Source organism: Clupea harengus, chromosome 19, assembly GCF_900700415.2.
Source record: "Clupea harengus chromosome 19, Ch_v2.0.2, whole genome shotgun sequence".
Lineage (NCBI taxonomy): Eukaryota > Metazoa > Chordata > Actinopteri > Clupeiformes > Clupeidae > Clupea > Clupea harengus.
The window spans coordinates 21,697,427-21,716,452 of record NC_045170.1 but is presented as its reverse complement, the minus strand read 5'-3'; the positions used below and the strand labels follow the sequence as shown (position 1 = coordinate 21,716,452).

The 19,026-nt window shown below is 42.4% G+C and overlaps 1 protein-coding gene across 4 annotated transcripts; it reads right to left on the bottom strand.

Annotated features, from left to right (window-relative positions):
• Positions 1–6: 6 nt before the first annotated feature.
• lin28ab (lin-28 homolog Ab) lies at positions 7–11,083 on the bottom strand. Of its 4 annotated transcripts, XM_012831403.3 has the most exons (5): positions 9,623–9,657; positions 9,442–9,484; positions 7,837–8,012; positions 4,501–4,679; positions 7–2,111 (listed from the first exon to the last, which is right to left on the bottom strand). In XM_012831403.3, the coding sequence occupies exons 2-5, from the start codon at positions 9,449–9,451 to the stop codon at positions 1,880–1,882; spliced, it is 597 nt and encodes a 198-aa protein (XP_012686857.1). In that variant the 5' UTR covers positions 9,452–9,484; positions 9,623–9,657; the 3' UTR covers positions 7–1,879. The 4 variants fall into 4 exon arrangements, with proteins under 4 accessions (XP_012686857.1, XP_031442432.1, XP_031442431.1 ...); XM_031586572.2 differs by lacking the exons at positions 9,442–9,484; positions 9,623–9,657 and adding an exon at positions 10,726–11,083; XM_031586571.2 differs by lacking the exons at positions 9,442–9,484; positions 9,623–9,657 and adding an exon at positions 9,060–9,165.
• Positions 11,084–19,026: the final 7,943 nt, after the last annotated feature.

Below are 19,026 nucleotides of genomic sequence, written 5' to 3'. Positions count from 1 at the left end.
CACTACACACCATGAAAGGGCTAAGAGAAATCCTTTATTTCAATAAGGGAATATTTATCTTTCGATTTTCAAATCTAAAAAACCTTTTGACTATAACTCGACTTTAATCCACCACAACCAAAAAGCTAATTATGTAAGCTAATATAAAGTCATGGAATAAATATGAGACCTGTAGGTTGTAACAGTGAAAGTAGTGCATTGTTCAACAGGCTTGCTTTAGGCATATAATACACACAGTTTTCCAGCAAACCAGCGCATTGATCCGCTGTGCATGCAGGCCTGTGTTTCAAAATGAAACCATTTTTGAAAAATAAAATAAAGTGATTAAATAATTCCCTGAGCAAAAACTGAGGATTTGTGGGAAGGTAAAACCCGGGCTGTGATAACAGCCCAGTCCATCATTTAAAAGTAGAAAACAAACAATACAATCCCAAGATAAACCAATAGTGTTTAACGCATGATTAGTGCAGAGAATTGCTCCATGCATTTTTTGCATAGCTCAAAACTAAGGAGGAGGATTTTCAGATCCCATAAATGAGGTGCCAGAAAACACAGCAAAATAAATCACACTGTGAAAATAAGATTATCAAACATTACAGCCAAAGAAGTAAACAAAACCTCAAGGCTTGAAAAAAATAAAGAGAATCTTCATGAATCCCAATAAAGTAAGTGTGGTTAGAAATAAATAAATCATGGTTTTAAATGATTATGATATCTATGTACATTAATGTATCGGGATGTCTCCCGGTTTCTCCCGTAAAAGTGGAGATAAAGTCTGACAGAGCTCCCATGATGCACTCTGAGTCCCTTGCAGTTCTTACATTCTGTCATAGGGGGTGCTAAAGAGCCATGAACATGACTGTCGAAGAGAGCTCTGGCTAACGCACTAGCTTTCTGGACATTTTTCCAAGTACAAACAAACAAACAAAACTCCCTTGCGGAATTTTATGGTACTTCCCCAATATGTTTACATAAAAACTACAGGGACCCCATTCTTTTACAATCAAGCCTTTTTCCAACACTGACAGCTCACACAAGCCATCCAGGTTTTATAATATCTGACCATATTTGGGTTTAACAACTGTGCAACCTGAAGAAACACTTGAATTACATTAAAATAGATGATATGACAAATCACCACCAATGTAAAAGGCAGGAAGAGGCAACACATTGAGTTCTGACAGCATAGAAATGCAGTACTCTGTAGTTAGTTACACTAGTCTTAAACATTCACTTGGCCATAGAAATCAAGGTGATTGTTTGCAGAAAAGGGCTGCGCCTCCTTGGACGGAGGACAAACAGCCTTCTTTTCTTCAGTCTCCTTAACATTCATAGGAGTCAAGACACATTATGTTCAAAAATAAAGACTTGTTTCTCTATTCTTTGGCAAATATTGTTCTTAAATAAGGAGGAAAAAGGGTTGTAAATCAAGGAGTACCAAGTCATTAACTTCACATCTGTTCAACAAGCCAAGGCCTAAACTTTACCCACAGGAAAAAAATGATATGGTATGATCACGATGCTCATCCTTGATTATTGCCGTTTGTAAACTCATTGGTTTTCTGATTGTTACCATACGAATCTAAGACACTTTGCTAAGGCAGAAAAAAATTTGAGGCAGAAAATGTCAAACTAAAAGTATTTTGTCACTAAAAAGCTGTTACTGTTATTCAATACCATTGTGATTTCGGGAAGATATACAGTGGTCTTCTGCTTCTCACCAACTCAACATCTAAACCAACAACGACATTCCGAGAATAACTCATCTGTTGTCTATGCTCAAATAAACAAACTAAACAAAAAAAAAACCTGAGGTAGTTCTAGAAGCAGCATTACAGTGATGCGTTTTGATTGGCTTGTGTCTCCCTGATCCTGCCACTCAGTCTGAGCTCTCAGGGGGAAGTGAAGCAGGAGCGGGGTCGGTCGCCTCCTCTTCCTCTCCGCCTGTTGCTGAGGACGACCTTCCCTGAGATCCAGGTGAGGACTGCTGTGCTTTGACCGGACAGCTGGCCACCATATGGGCTATGCTCTGGCAGAAATGGCACTTCTTGGGCTGAGGGGGCAGCTGGCATTCTTTGGCATGGTGGTTAGGGCCTCCACAGTTGTAGCATCTACCAAAGCATGGAAGATAAAATGGAAAATAAAATAATGCAAATACATTAAAAAAATTAATAACGCATTACTTAAAATCAGTTTTTAAGTGGTATTTCAGAACATTAACTATGACCAGTTATGCAACATTATTAAGGTTATACTGTGTGTCCTAGCTGTTGGAACAAGGTTCGATTGGTTGAACTTTATGTTGTGTAGCTGAGCTGAAATATGGGGCTTATACATTTAAGTATCTTACAAATATTCAATAAAACAAAACATTTTAGTTGTATAAAAGGGCATGGAAGTAAAGAGGAGGGGAAAATGTCAGCTGTGACCACCAGAGGGCAGTATATGATGGGCATGCAGTACTTGAAGAGGTAATTGGGAAATGCGGTTGCTGTTTGTGGATGTGGATTTTGCATTAAATCACAATGAAAATGCTCTGTTGTGCAGCTATGCATAGTTTGGAATAAAATGCACATGTACTGCATTTACAATCTTTCCATTAAACGGTCCTTCACAAGATGTGCAAGGAGATCGAACAACATTTCCTCCAGTAACTACAGCATAACATTTCTAATGCATTGACCACCAAAAATAACAAATATCTATTTATGGTGGACACTGAGCAACACCTACGCTGAAAACTGCAGCAAAGCTCAGCCTTTGCCTTGGCTGATGATACAAAGCCACAGATCCACCTCTTGACCAATGCCTGCTTTTCTCCCCTGCCCCCCATCCTTCTGCATTCAAGGTGGTGGTGGTGGTGGGGGGCATTATTGATCAGGTTGCATGTGGACAGGCCATTTGGGTATTGGGGGGGGGGGGGCTCTTTGGTTCTTTGTTTCAATACTGCAGCATGACCTATGCCCTTTGACCCTCACTCACGCTTCCCCACCTCCCACCCCACCCACCAACCATGCTCACTCTCACCACACCCCACAGTTGCCATGGCAGCAGTGACCTCTGACCCCTTTCCGGCACCTACATCTGTTATTAATTAAATGGACACAAATTTTCCCTCCTGCTGTGCCCACACTTGTGACAGTGTGTCAATGATACACTTGAAGGGAATAAGAATCATAATATAGAGCAGAAATATAAACAAACATACGCTTCTCAGCTTCATACCATCTCATGGGCTTCCATATGCCTTGTTCTGTGACAATCATAGTTCACTAACGTTCTCCTCAAACCTAGTGGACCCATTCTCTCAGAAATAGGCAGGTCAATATCACAGAAAGGCCAGCCAGCCAGCCACAGAGCTGCATCTCCTCGCAAATAATGCAGTCAATGGGACGGAGTGATTTAAGAACAGCCACAACCCAGATTTGTGCAATTTAGTAAAGCAAGTTTACACAGGACGGCTGAATTTACCCATGATTCCTCCGAGCCATCAGCCCGGCCTGCGCAAATGATTAAAAGGGCGAAGGATTGTCGGGAGGCTTTAACCATCAATAACTGGTAACTGGGTTCCGCGTGGCAGGATAGAGGGATGGATGGGGGGGGGGGGGGTTGAGAGAGAAAGCGATGGCTTGGTGCGGTTTAACTCTTGGGTCTTGAGATTTTTAACAACCTATTGATCCAGGTCAAGTCATCACCAGTGAGCAGCAGCGGCACCAAGCCAGAAGAGGAAGGGGGGGGGGGGGGGGGAGGCTTTGTTTGCCATCATCTGAGGACCATTTCCTTCTTCGGTGAAAAAAGGACTCGTCCATGATATGGGAATATTCTCAATGCGTTCATCATGCATACTTTACATGCAAGTCCATCTCTTTCCACCTGCCAATATTACGAGACAATCTGTACTTCCCTGCATTATGGAGCATCTTTAGCCTCTGTACCACACAGTGAAGCCAATTAGTCTATCTATTGTGGCTAGGTGTACCATGACAACAGTGCTTGTGATTCCAGCAATACGTTCACAGCTGTGGTCCTTGCAGTATTGTCATGAGTATCATGATCATGTGGGCAAGTAGTAAAGGCCCAACAGAAATGCAGATCCCTTTGCTTCATAACAAGCTGCAACAGGGGACTCTGACTGGGACCGATTTCAGCACTCTCCCTGTAACCATTTCACAGAATTTGGAAGTAATCGGGCATTATCTAGTGGAAAAGTGACACAATTACAAACAGAAGCATGCACTTGTTCACCAAAATGATGATGGACAAAAACAACTCCAAGCATGGAGACAAAATATCTCCTCCCACCCACGCACGCAGGCACGCAGGCACGCAGGCGCACACACACACACACACAGCATTCAAGCCTCAAGGTCTTTGACAAGAACTCTGCATCAAAACATTGCAGATTTTAAAAACAGGAGCCTGCCGGTAACACAGTTCCAGTTCTACTGGTCTTTCTCTCTGACTAGGGCTTCCTCACACAGGTTGTGAAAGTTGACTCACTTGTCTCCCTTTGAGCGGCGCTTCAGGGCACCCTTGGGTCTCTTCTCGCTGCCCACACAGGGTGCTCCCTTGGGGCCAGTAACCTCCAGTGACTCCAGGCCCTTGGAGGACTTCTTGAAGGTGAACTCCACGGCCTCTCCCTCTCTTAGGCTGCGGAAGCCCTCCATCTGCAGCTTGCTCTGTCAGAGCAGGGAGGGGGAGGGGGAAAGAGACACATTCAGAATTCAGGAAGCAAGAACAAACATATGGGCTCCTAAATAACAGATGTAAAACGAAAATGATGTGATTAAACAAAAATGAGAACACTTTTGAGAATAACATTAATCAGTTTCACAAACCAAGCCGCTAAATGACAAAGAAAATGGTGCATCAATAACAAGCTTTTGTTTACCACAGCAATGGTGTGCATGCATGCGTGCATCAAGCTATTTGTGCATTTCAATATGTCAATGGCAACATCCAAGCTTCCCCACTTCCTCTGTGAGAAAACCCATAGAAAATCGTACTCAATTGACAACCTGGTTAAAACATCAATGCCCAGTTCTACCCACAGAGTGTGTGTGTGTGTGTGTGGAACTGGTCTAACTGCAAACACCCCTCCCCCAGTGTAGTGGGATGGAGTACCACTCCAAGCAGCAAGCAATCCCCATTCCCTTCCTCTGGTGAAACCATCAGCCCAGACCCTCTCACCAAAGAGCCCATGTGGTCAAACTCCAATCTGACTCACACACAGGCACTGGGAGAGCTGGGGAAAGGTAGCCAGGGGAGGGCAGGGGAGGGAGGGGGTGCATTCTTGGGATAGTTGCTTAACAGACACGTGTGGGAAAGGTTAGGAGAGGGAAAATAAAATGAAACAAAACAACCATAAGCTAACATGAGCCTTTGAACTAGCAATGCTGATATGATTAGTAACTCCTGAAAACATGTTTCAACATACTCTGGAGCAATAAATTCTCCTGATAGATCGCTGGGGCATAGTAGTGGCCAGACCCTTGAGAAAGAGGAAGAAGGAAAAAACCAAAAACATGGTGGGGGAAGTCAGGCTAAAAAACAGCACCAACATTCAAGAGCTGTTTAGATGATGTAGTCATATTGTGAAGTAAGTGTTGTAAAGCTACACAAGAGGATGATCGTGTGTGTGTGTGTGGGGGGGGGGTTCCTATAGGGTCAGTTTATGGTTTCGCACATGCTGTCAAGCTTATCCCAAACACCCCTGTCTGCGCCTGGGAGGAGGCTGGGTGGGCCTTGAAGTGAGTTTGGTGGGAAAGGAATTCCGAGCCTGATTGCTTGACAACCTCTCATTCCTCCCCACCCCGCCAGGGCTTCCCGGAACCATCCTCTGACCTCTACCACTACCCCCTTTTACAATGGGCTCCTCCTGAAGATTTTTATGAATGAGTCTGGCTCACACACACACACACACACACACACACACACACACACACACACACACACACACACACACACACACACACACACACACACACACACACACACACACACACACACACACACACACACACACACTTCCTGAAGTTCTCTCTTAGTTCTGCTGGTAGGCTGTGACTCCAAATACCAAATACTGTGACTCCAAATTCTCTCTAGTGCTCCTTCATGAACCCCAACACTTTTTCACTTTTTTTTTTACTTTCAATCAATTTGCTTTGATCTTAAGAAACCGGTATATGTGGGTCCTATATTTCTGTGAAAAGTTAACTTTTGTTCACAAACTTACTTTAATATAGCTGTCTTAGGAGCTCTGCATCTACACCCGTACCACCTCTCATTAATCGATTCACTGTTCAGTAACCGATCAGAGCTGTCAGGATTTCCTTCTGTTGGCCTGACAATGGCCGCCATTGTCCAACCCAACTCTACAGGTCCTCTACCAGAGAGTAGTTCCAGAGTCACACTACGAAGGGAAGTCTTGCCTTAAGTTTTAAGGTTATGGATCCTGGTATCTAGTCACTCAATTTGATTATGGATCCTGGTAGGACTCTATTAAAACATCTCCCTGGCCTTCTTATCAATACCATCAACTAAACGACACACTGAAATATTAGAGATTACATGCAGTTCACAGCACTTGGCATGACCAATAGCACCAGGTTTAGTGGCTGTAATACCTTTCATCATGGGGTGGGTGGAATAGGCATTTGAAAGCACAATGCCATTCTGATCTTACTCAAATACACAGACCAGCATATTTTCCTGGGCATGGGAGGGCCCCAATTAGAACCATTCACTATCACTATAAACCAAGGACCAAAGCTGAGGGATATGGGACTAATTATCTTCACTGAACGTGAGCCACGCCTGATCACACACACAAGGGCAGCTCACCCATAGAGGAAAAACAGCTCAATCTCTGGGATAAAAAAAAGACAAAAAAAAAAAAAGAAAAAGATAGGGAACTTTTTTTTCCTCCAATAGGGAACTGCTTATGTCTGAAAAAAACAACATGACTGGTTTTCAAATGATTTTTGCAAGGCTAAAGGTTATATGATAGTTTTACTGTATATAAAAATACATAAATAATTTTTTTTTAAACCGCACAATCCCACACCAGGAGAAAAATCACTGGAGTCATGTTTTTCTTCACCAGCAGTGGACCTACTGGTATGAAAATGATTAGGTATCTGGTACCAATGCACCTTGATTAGGACTAGTACATAGCAACCACCACAATCGGTAAGGACCGTTGATGGTAATCATTATTCCCCTATAATGCCATCCAACCCAGCATATGCCTATAGAGTAGGTTAAAAAAGTTCACTTGGAGGCGTGGATGAAGCACACAGAGAAAAACAGAATGGGATTGCACAACCCTGTGAGAACAGTCCAGTTCCAAAACACACTTACACACACAGAGTGAGATAAGATTACGGAAACCTAGAGTCGTCATTACATATCGATCCAAATGTAAAAATGGGTGAGAATGTCCTTACATTCAGAGCATTTGTCTGAATGATCTGCATCTTTGCTCATCTTTAAAAATTAAAATACTTAAAATCTCAACGCAAAGCTACGTTTTGTTGAGTACAAACCTCTCTATGGCAATTGGTTAGATAAGATTGCATTTGCTCTTTTTTTCAGTGGCATCCGATCAATAACAAACACGATGCAAGCCATTAAGGGGCGGGAAGAATTTACGCTATCTTTAGATCATTTCGCCATGTTCCACAAAACAGTCTTCATATAACTGAAAAGCAAGTGGATTTGTCCACTATGTGTTAGCCAATAGCTTAATATCCTTACGTGAACTCCATGCTGGGCCTTGAAAACAATAAACAATGTCACACGCAATACTATGGCGCGTCAATGTATCGGACTCACCTGATGAACAAACACATCGACGGGGGTTTCGAGTGGGACACCGTCCCGGTTGGTCATGGACAGGAAGCCGAACCCCATCCGTACGTTGAACCATTTACACACTCCGTTACCGTGGAAGGAGCTTGAATCCTCCTCGGAGCTCGATGCCTCCCCCTCTTCGGTCTTTGCGCAGCCCCCTTCGGATGAAACAAAATACCACAACCATGTGAGAAATTCTCTCAATCCAACACGAAGAATCGTCCGGGTTAAATAAACCCAATTATTCACTTATTCGTTCGAGTAATACTGGTATCTTACGTGGATGTTCTTCGGTATCACCGTGGTTCGACATGGATTGGTTTATCAACGTGTTGCATAAAGAGGTAACTGAAGCTTCCCGCGAAATGAAGGCATGGCACCCGTGGAGTGACTCGTGTACAGCTCCACCGTGACACATGCTTATCGTTCAAATGGATTTTTATTCGAGGCAACTTTTGGAAATAAGTTTCAACATCTACAATATAATTTTTTTGTGCATTCTTTTCAAACGAATACACGTAGCCTAAATGAAATGCTTGATTGTTATTGTTAATAATAATAAATAATAATAATTAAAATAATAAACAAATGATAAAAAATATCCTTTAGTAAAACGACAAATCAATCGATATATCTATAATATATGCATATCAATGCCATCAATCAATGAAGTATTCTCTGAGGAACAATCCAATCATTTATCTTTAAAGCAGAACTGCAGTGATCTGGTTTGAAAAAATAGGAATATCAGAAAAAGTTACTATGAAAAAACTGAGAAGTTGTTGATTCTAGTTACCTCAACAGGAAATTAAATGAATTCAAAATAAACGTCAACGTGACAATAAATGTATCTGAACATTTGACACATCCATATTGACATGAACTATTAACATAGTTTAAATAAACTTCATTTTAATCGTCTCTATACATTTATATACTTATGTTTGACAGTCGACTGACAACAGTAGCTTCATATTTGTATGATATACATTCCATGAATGTAATATTTTTAAAGTTATAAAATATTTAATAATATTCTGCATTTCGATAAAAGAAAATTCCGTGGCCAAAGACACGTCAAAGCCTTTGAGACACTTGTTTCAATGAAATACATATAATCAAATTTAAACGTAACTAGCCTACCCTCAATTGCCCCTCGACCAATATTGCCGACGATTGGAGGCAAAATGTGTGCAATACCTCACCTGTGTAATGCTGATGACAAACTGAGTCCATATCGCCCGTTTTCCCCGTGTAAATTATAATCCTGAGTATCCGTGTCCACGCACCCCACGCACGCCACTACCTCCTCAAGAGCCTTTCAAAATCACCCCCCGAAAAAAACATTCTATAATGAAGACACGGCCGCCAGTGGAAACGCGCACACAAAAGGATTTGGGGACATTTTGGCCCCACCGATATGAAGTAAAAGGATAGCTGGGAAGGCTTTTTTTGAAAAGGACCCCCCAAATCTGAGAGACAATGCAAGGAAACCCAACCCACCAATTCTCTTTTTGTTTCTTCTCCCTTTAGAAAAGGCACGTCTTAAAACCTCCCAATAATACTACCAGGACACGTTGTCATTACCTTCCGCCATGGCTTGGGGTATCCAGGGTCTCTAGAACTCCAGCTGAATCAAACAAACAAAAAATAGGTATCCAAATGATTGTCCTTTTATCTGTAAATCCTCTCTGCAAGACATCGGTCACTTCTCAAGCACAAAGCACCAATACCTCTTAACCATATCTATCTCAAATACCACCCCCACCTTTTTCGGTCAAGGCCACGTGATACTCAATTGCAATCATCTTGCTGATAAATTACACATTCCACGTTAATATGCCCCAAAATCAGGGAGCGACCAATCAGAGGCGAAAAACACCTAACTGAAGCTGCATGGGTCAGAAGACCCCCCCCCCCCCCGCTGCGTTCCCTTCGGACAGTATTACGTGACCCGCAACCCCCACCCTGCCTTGGGCGACTCAGCGTGGACGGTCAGTTTTCTCTGTCCAGCTCACAATTATTAGAGCCAGTCCCTCCGCATTCCAAACCTTACGTCCAAAGCGTGAGGATGAGTAAGCTAGCCTGAGAAAAAAGGCAAAAAGTACGTATCTAACGAGGTCTACGCTTGCCCTTCAATCATTTCATTGAAAATGTAGCTGATCAGTTAATCAGTTCAAAATTAAGTCTATTTTTACAGACACTGTTGTGAGTTTGGATTGGTCATTGGGCTTACACGTGGACAATATTAAAACATGTTCACTTACAAATGTTTTGCTTGATTGTCAGGATTTGTGGCATGAATTGTCTATCACAGTATTGACTGACATTACACAGATGTATCTCTGAACATTTAAGTCACAGGAGGGATATTAATGTAAACAAATTAATTTGAGAGAAGAAAATTATCATCTTCTGCTCATGGTTGGATAAAAAAAAAATAATGACCTCATCACAGAGATCCAAACATGCCTCACACTTATCCCTCGTGCGTTGTTCTCATTTAGTCACATTGGTGATTGTTTGGCGAGAGCTGCGCGTAAATGCCATTTAATTGAGCGGCTCTAGAGCAAATCGCTGACGGATGCAGATAATGAATGTGAATGTAAACAGGGGTTTGCACCGCCCGAGTTGGCTGTGGGGGTGGGGGAAGTGCCAGTGGGATAAGGAATCCATGGTTTCAAAATGCTCTCTCTCCTTTCACGGCCTTTGAACGAAGTGCAAAGTGGACTATGCTTTCATCTAGCCTACGTACCAACAAATTAGAATAGGCCCATAAAATAAGCACAATTTTCCTTACAGTTAATCAGAATTAACATGTACCTTTTAGAGAACAGGAAATAAAAAATAGTATTGTTTGTATGCGCTTACCTTTAAGCGGCTAACACCTTATTTTCTTTGTTTTATCATAATTGTAATGACTTAGAATGCAAGGATGGGCAGTATGGTCGGTATCAACTGATTGTACAGGGGAAAGGTTCTTGTTTTAGGAGGGCAGTGCCCTAATGACCCTGTTTTATCAGGGCCCCCTAGTGGGTATTTCTAGTCGTTCTGATGGTACCTGAAGAGTAACTGGTGACGCATAACAAGAGACAGGTGTGTGGCCATATTCTTAAATGGACCTTCACTATTTGACGTGTTTTTGGTGACAGAGTTGTGCAATGTGTAAGAACGGCGAGGTTAAGTGTTTGCATCCTATATTGTAGAACATAAGTAAAAAAAATAAATAAAAAAAACATTTACATTGCTTGTTAACAACTGTAGCGTTAGACATTTCTGCAGCAGTCTATCGTTATAACAGTCACCAATGTGGTTAGCTAGTACCTACTAGTAGTTAGCATTCACGGGAGAAAAGAGTACAGACTACCATCTTCTCTTTGGTCTGGGAACTCACAACTGACCGTTTATTCAGCGCATGCTCACAATAGCATTTCAGTGCACGCAGGCACACATGTTCTAATGTGACGTCATTTGCATAGGCTATTTAACATGGCTTTGCTATATTATTAAATATGCTCAACACTCCCACTCAAAGACATGTGTATAGCTTTCTATAGTGGTAAATAGAAACCAAAAATACATAACTCCAAAATAAAACATTTGACATACTGGCAGTGTTCTAAAACTTCAAAACATTTACATCTGTCAGTTCACATTACTCTCCAAACAAATATCCCTTGAAACTCTCAAACTTAGCCTTTGTCACTGGCTTGGTAAGTACATCAGCTACCATGTCTGCAGTAGGACAGTATTCTATAGATATTTTACCTTCTGCGTGTGCAGACCGTACAAAGTGATACTTTATATCGATGTGTTTGCTTCTCTGTCTGCATACTGGGTTCTTAGATAAAGCTATCGCCCCCTGGTTGTCCTCATATATCTTGACTGGTATATGCTGGTTACTACTATCAATCCCTTTAAGTAGTTGTACAAGGTACATACTCTCTTGAGTAGTGGCTGCTAGTGCCATATACTCAGCTTCGCAGGTGGATAATGCCACCGTTGGCTGTTTCCTACTCTTCCACGATATAACTGGACCATTCTCAGTTAAGCTGAAACAGTATCCACTTGTGCTCCTCCTATCATCCTTATCAGCTGCCCAATCAGCATCACTATATCCCTCCAGCTGTAGTAGGCTTTCCTCACATTTCTGGTAGTGTAGTTCTTGATCCATAGTACCCTTTAAGTACCTCAATATGTGTTTTGCTGTAGCCCAATGCTGTTGCTTTGGTTCTGCTAGGTATTGAGATAGTTTACTAACAACCCAGCTCAGGTCAGGTCTGGTACATGTCATAATGTATATCAAGCTACCTACTATCTCTCTATATCCTGTTGAATCAATAACTTCACCCTCACTGTCGAAGTTTAACTTTTGCTCACATGGGGTGGATCTCGGTTTGCATTCAGACATTCCAAATTTCGCTAATATCTTCTCTACGTGTCTCTTTTGAGTCATTTTGATCTCTCCCTCACTCTGTCTGAAATCGATACCCAGGAAGTGTTTAAGTGGACCCATATCTTTCATCTTAAACCTTCTCTTCAATATTTCTTTTACATCACTGAGTAAGGTGTTGTTACTCGCTGCTATGATTAAGTCATCTACCCATACTAACAGAATCACTTTCTCCTTCTCAGATTTTCTGCTGTAGACACAATGATCAGCATCATTTTGCACAAAACCATTCTCTGTAAGGTGATCATGCAGTAACATGTTCCAGTTACGCCCGGACTGTTTTAAACCATACAGTGACTTGTTGAGTTTACACACTAAGTGTTCCCCTGTTTTTGACTTGATCTCAAAACCTTCCGGTTGCTCCATATATACCTCACAGTCTATTGGAGCATGGAGGTAAGCAGTCTTCACATCCATTTGGTGTAGGGTAAGATCCTCCTGTACAGCCACCTGCATTAATGCTCGTACAGAGGTCATGTTGGCTGTCGGTGAAAAGGTCTCTTTATAATCAATCCCTTCCACTTGACTATACCCCTTTGCAACATATCTGGCTTTACAAGTCTCAGATCCATCTGGGCTCTCTTTCACTGCATACACCCAGCGACCTCCCACTGCTTGTTTGCCTCTTGGCAGTGGGGTCAGAGTGAAAGTCTCATTCTCTGTCAAAGAATTCATCTCCTCTTTCATCGCGTCAGCCCACATTTTTGACTTCTTAGAGTCCATTGCCTCTTTCAGTGTTTTAGGTACATCATAAGCTACTCTGTAGAAATAATCTACATTTTCACTTTCGTCATTACACTCAGCTTTACACTGGTACTCTTTTAAGTATTCTGGAGCCTTTCTCTGTCTCGTAGGGTATCTCTTTTCTCCCTCTTCTCTCTGAGTAATATCTGTCTGGCTCGGACCTGCCTCAGCAGTCTCCTCAACATTTGACTCTTTACTCTCCTTAGGCTGTCCCTGATTGACTCTCTTCGGTGGTGTATCTCCATAACTCTCAATGTCTTCCCCCATGTCACAATCTGTCTGAGTCTGGCTATCTGCGCTACCTTTGGTGATGAATTTCACCAGCCTATGTTTTAGGACTTTTCCTGTCTCAGGATAATACACGTTATATGCTGGACTATATTTGTCATAGCCTACAAGGATCCCCTTTTTGCATCTAGAATCCAGCTTTTTCTTATCCTGCTGATATACGTAGCATTCAGAGCCAAATATATTCATGTTAGATAGGTTAGGTGTTTTTCCTGTGAAAACACGGTAAGGTGTCTGCTCTAGCCGCTTACTGTAGCACCTGTTGCGGATTTGAGCTGCTGTCTGTACAGCATATGTCCATAATTGCTTTGGGAGGTTACTCTCCAATAGCATGCATCGAGACATCTCAAATAAGGTTCTCCAACCTCTTTCGGCAGTTCCATTCTGATGAGGTGAGTAGGGTGCACTCTTCTCATGCCTTATCCCGTTACTCCTAAGTAAAGACTGGAACTCCTGCCCGGTAAACTCTGTGCCGTTATCAGACCTTATGCACTTTACCTTTCCATATGTAGCTACATCTGCTATGAATTTTTCTGTAGCTTTTGTCGTGTCACTCTTTGCTTTAATAAAGTATGAAAAAATCATCCCACTGTAATCATCAGTAAATGCTATTGCATATCTGTATCCATCTTTATCTGCTGGTTCTATAGGACCGCATAGGTCTGTGTGAACTAGCTCTAATACAGTTGTAGCTTTAGCGTCTGCCTGTCTGTTTCTGCTTTGTGTAAATTTGCCCTGTGTGCATATTTCACAGTTTTGGTTGGACTTGTCATGTTTCCCTTTTATAGACATCCCTTCAACCACCTTTTCTAATTTTGCAACATCCTCAAAATTGCAATGACCAAGTATCCTATGCCACGTTTGAATGTCATGACAACCATACACTTCATCAACATTTTCATCCTCTACAGTGCTAAGGTAATACAGCCTACCATACACGTCCATTTTGAACTTGGTACCGTCCTTGTGGACCAGCCAGTCATTACCGTCCTTGAAGCGGACCTCAGCTCCGTTGGCTGTCGCTGCTTTGACTGAAAAGATGTTTTGTGGAAACGATGGGATGTAGAGTGCTTGCTTGAGCCTCGTTTTCACCTGTCGCCCCTCGCTGTCCAGCAAGTAGACTTCGGCGTCTCCCCTCATCTTCGCCATCCCGCTCACCTTCGATCCGTCGGCAAGCTCGATCATGTGGTCCTCGGGTCTGAAGCTCTTGTCAACTGTTTTGAACTTTGTGGCGTCGTTGATCATGTGTGTTGTGGCGCCGCAGTCGACCATGAGACCCTTCTTGTTTCCTCTTTGTGTAGGACAGTCACTCATCCTGAAACAGAAAGATGTAGACTCTGCCTCTGTCTCTCCATCAGCTTTCCTCATATGGTCACGGCCTTGTCCTCGGCTGCGTCCCCTTCCTCGCTGTGGTGTGTCCCATTTTCGTTCCTCTCTTCTCACCTGGTATCCTCCAGGACATGTCCTGGCCATGTGTCCCTTTTTACCGCACGTGTAACACTCGACATCAGCCAGGTCCATTTTCTTTCCTCTTCCTCGTGACCTCGTTGCCCCGCTAGTCTTCATCACGTTGTCTTCTTCAACATTCACGTCACTCTTCCCATATTTTTCAGTACTCTCGTAACTTCGCAGTTTTGTTTTAAACTCGCCGAACGTTACAGTGTCACTTGTCTGAGTGATGTACACGACGAATGGCTTGTATGAATCAGGTAGCCCTTTTACTACCATAGCCATCTGAAGCCCATCACTAATATGCTCGTCTGCTCTTCTCAATGACGTGAATATAGTCTCTGCTCGGATAATATAGTCAGTGACTGTTTCATTGCTAGCCTTATGGAGCGAGGAAAGTTCACAATACAAACTCACAACGCGGGGCTTGTCCTTTCCCGCATAGTGCGCGCGAAGAATATTCAGTGCTTTTCTTCCATCACGTTTCGCGTCCCTCATTACCAATGACAAACTCTTGTTATCTAGACATTGCACTAGTTCTGCATATGCCTCACCGTTCTTTTCCTCATCTTCCGCGAGAGCTTCTTCGTCATCCTCATCTATCTCCGGGTCTTTCGAGATAACTTCTCTGAGGCGACGTAACTCCATGTGCGCGAGGAACCTCGTTTCCCAGAGCTCGTAACTTTTCTCTTCACCGTCGAATAAAAGTCTGAACCACCTTTGGCCTGAATGACTGGGCCCATAACCTGTAGCGTTAGACATTTCTGCAGCAGTCTATCGTTATAACAGTCACCAATGTGGTTAGCTAGTACCTACTAGTAGTTAGCATTCACGGGAGAAAAGAGTACAGACTACCATCTTCTCTTTGGTCTGGGAACTCACAACTGACCGTTTATTCAGCGCATGCTCACAATAGCATTTCAGTGCACGCAGGCACACATGTTCTAATGTGACGTCATTTGCATAGGCTATTTAACATGGCTTTGCTATATTATTAAATATGCTCAACAACAACAAATCCCAACAACACCAAATACAAATATAAACGTGTCATTGATTTACCACATTTTTGTTTCCGGGTTGGAAATGTACGCATCCCACATATTTGCATCCCTGGTTGTCGAAGGAACGTTTTGTTGGTTACATATTATAAAATATTAAGAAAACCACGGGAAGCCGTAAGATAGGAGTGACATTCTGTATTCAACAGCCTACCTTAAAGTTGCCTATGAAAAGTTACTCACCACCGAAATGGAGAATAGAATGTGCTAGCGATGTAAAAGTAGCTTCACTGCAATCCATGTTCAGTGTAAACGAGGATAAACTTGTGATTTCCAAGTATCCTTTAAATACATAGTTGGTGACCGACAAAACTTGTTATCTGACCATTATCGGTTACTGTTTTACTGACTCGCGAGTCGCTGGTTGATATGTGCATGTCAATGAGTCAGTGGAATACAGGAATTCATGAAGGCAGTGTGTGTTCTCAGGTTTTGGTTTGTATTCAGGTACTGATGAGTGCGCCAACAAACCTGATATGGGAACCCAACTCTCCAATGTAAGGTTATGAGTAATTCACAAAAACTAGATCCTGAGCATGACTGAATAATTCAAACAGCAGAAAACCGATAACTTAAAACCGAAATGATGAAACGAAACCGAGAATCTCCCCAGAGTTGAGGGATGGACTTGAACACCTGTTGCGGTTACAGGAAACAAAGACGGCGCGGCGACATCTCGTCCAAGAGGCGATGTGACTCATTTGACACTGTCATAGCTGAACAGTAAACCCCATTACTGTCACCACATTATACGTTGCTGATTCAGACAGTTAGACTGAGGTGCACCTGTTTCACTCAGTCATTCAACTGAACTTCCGTGGCAACCGCGCCCATTGATTAGAGTCGCCGCCTTGTAAACGGTTGACCCGGGTTCGATTCACTGTAGGATGCCTTTGTAAGTCATTTTGTATAAAAGCATCTGCTAAATACCAGACCTTTACCTTTCATTAGAGGGACGCTGATGTAAGCAAGTGTACCCAGAGGAACCAGTGCATGGCTCATCTAAACATCTCTATGACATAGGTCAACATAGGCAACCCAGTCAAGGATACATTATGTGGATATTTGTGCAAGTATTGTTTTAATTTAAAATGTATATTATTTTGTATATTAAATACTTCCGCTACACTTGCAGCAGATAATAGTGTGAGGTGGGAGTTCAAACATATGAAGTGATAGATGATGTAGGGCAATAAAATGAGTCTTATTCATAACACTTATATGATTTCAGTGGCAGGTCCTCAGCAAATCAAAGAAAGAAGGGATAGAGCCAACAAAAGGAAATACGTCCTTAGTAGGGAACAATCTATCCAAGCATGAGAGGAAAACAGATCTACTGCATCAGAGACAGAAAGATCTGCTGTATAATGAAGCAGCCTTCTCCAGTGATGATGCAACCAGCCGGTTCCCTTATTGTGCTTCATGCAGAGTCAAAAGGGGTTGCTGAGGAGGGGGGTTCAACCAAGGTCTCCATGGAAACTGGTTGTCCTCCCTCAGTCTCTGAACAAAGGGGGCAAGCCAGGAGGTGACCTTTGACACGAGGAGGTGCCTGAAGACAATGCCACGGCACGTGCTGTCATCAGACCGGTGACACCCTCCAAACTCACACACACGCCAAACACATGTCCACATATATACTCATTCACATATGAACCTATCGACAGACACCCGCAAGCACACAAACATAAATGTTCAAACATACACAGCACTCCACACGCACATGCATGCACACACACACACACACACACACACACACACACACACACACACACACACACCTCGGTGCTCAGCACAGAGAAAAATGAAATGACTCAGCATGTCAGTATGGGCGCCTTCTCATTTCTCTTGCAGCTCGTCTTCTACGCTTACAGAGGATGTGAAACATTGTCTATATATTTGACCTATTCGCTGGTTTACAAAGAAAAATTGGACAATGAAGTTCACAAAGACGCGCCGTGCCCAACAGCACAATAGCTTTCAATCTCATCTGATATTTATGCACAATATCAGCACCTGATAGATGCTCCAGAGACTTCCTAGTGAACTATAGCAAAACTAATGTACCAACTAATGCTGGTAATTTTGCCGCTTCTTTGTCAACGGCTGTGATATTCTCCACAACTAAATTATACTGAATCTGCTACCTCAATTCAGTATTCCTGAGAGAGAGAGAGAGAGAGAGAGAGAGAGAGAGAGAGAGCTGGAGGGAGGGCAGAAGAGTACAGTATATAAGAAAATTCAGCACCTTGGACAGCTCTAGGTTGGCCGCACTGTACTGTTGCAGCTCTTGCGGTAATGATCATAACAGTGAATCAACTACTGATAAATGGTTAAGTGCTGATTGTTTTACTGTGGCATCTGAAATATATTTGGCCCATTTTAGAACATTTTATGTTTTGACTGCTAAAAAACGAGACATTAAAAAATGTATTGATAAAGTACACTATTTTTTTAATTATTATTCCCAGTAATTACTATTAACAATGACCTGCTCTCATTCTATCCTAAGACTAGTGTGTCCCATATCTCTGTAGACTTGTGTTGAAGATCTGCATGAAAATAATTAGAAAGACCTGCGTGCGTAGTTATAGTTCCACATATTGGACTGGGCTGAAATAACGGCAAAAAGGTGTTAAGAGAGACATTTATTTTTATAATCGTTTTTCGGTTCATAGCCAGTCAATGGAGATATGAGTTAGGTGAGCGTCCGTCTCCCTGCACACATTTTTGGTCCATAAATGGTCCACTACCCCCAACACTTCTGAGGGTATACCGCCCCCTAGTGTTATAAAAATATAAATATATGTAACTTTGAGAAAGGGAAATCTGAATGTACACTTCCCCTTGTTAGCATGTAATAAGGGAGAGGTAATTGATTTCGTCAATAACGGGACATCATTTTGGTGGACTCAAAGACCATTTGAAATTGGCAAATGGGGGGGGGGGGGGGGGGCAACAGTGAATTGAACATGTTTTTTTTTTTACCGCTAGATGGCACTGTTGTGTCACCAAGAATATCTAGGAGACCAACAATTAAGATCGTAGTCCATTGGAGACAATGGATTAAGCATGGACTCCTATGGGATCATGAAAGCGAGTGTGAGTCATGAGAAATAGTCTTTGAGTCAAGCAGGAACTTTGATGTAAATGGTATCTTATTTCATAAACTGAATACAT

Excerpts from the sequence above, each read along its gene's own strand:
- lin28ab (XM_031586570.1), bottom strand. The coding sequence starts at position 8,167 with ATGTCGAACCACGGTGATACCGAAGAACATCCAC. Across the intron at positions 4,680-7,836 it reads TCGATGTGTTTGTTCATCAG|AGCAAGCTGCAGATGGAGGG; the intron begins GTGAGTCCGATA and ends CTGCTCTGACAG. Across the intron at positions 2,112-4,500 it reads CGCCGCTCAAAGGGAGACAA|ATGCTACAACTGTGGAGGCC; the intron begins GTGAGTCAACTT and ends ATGCTTTGGTAG.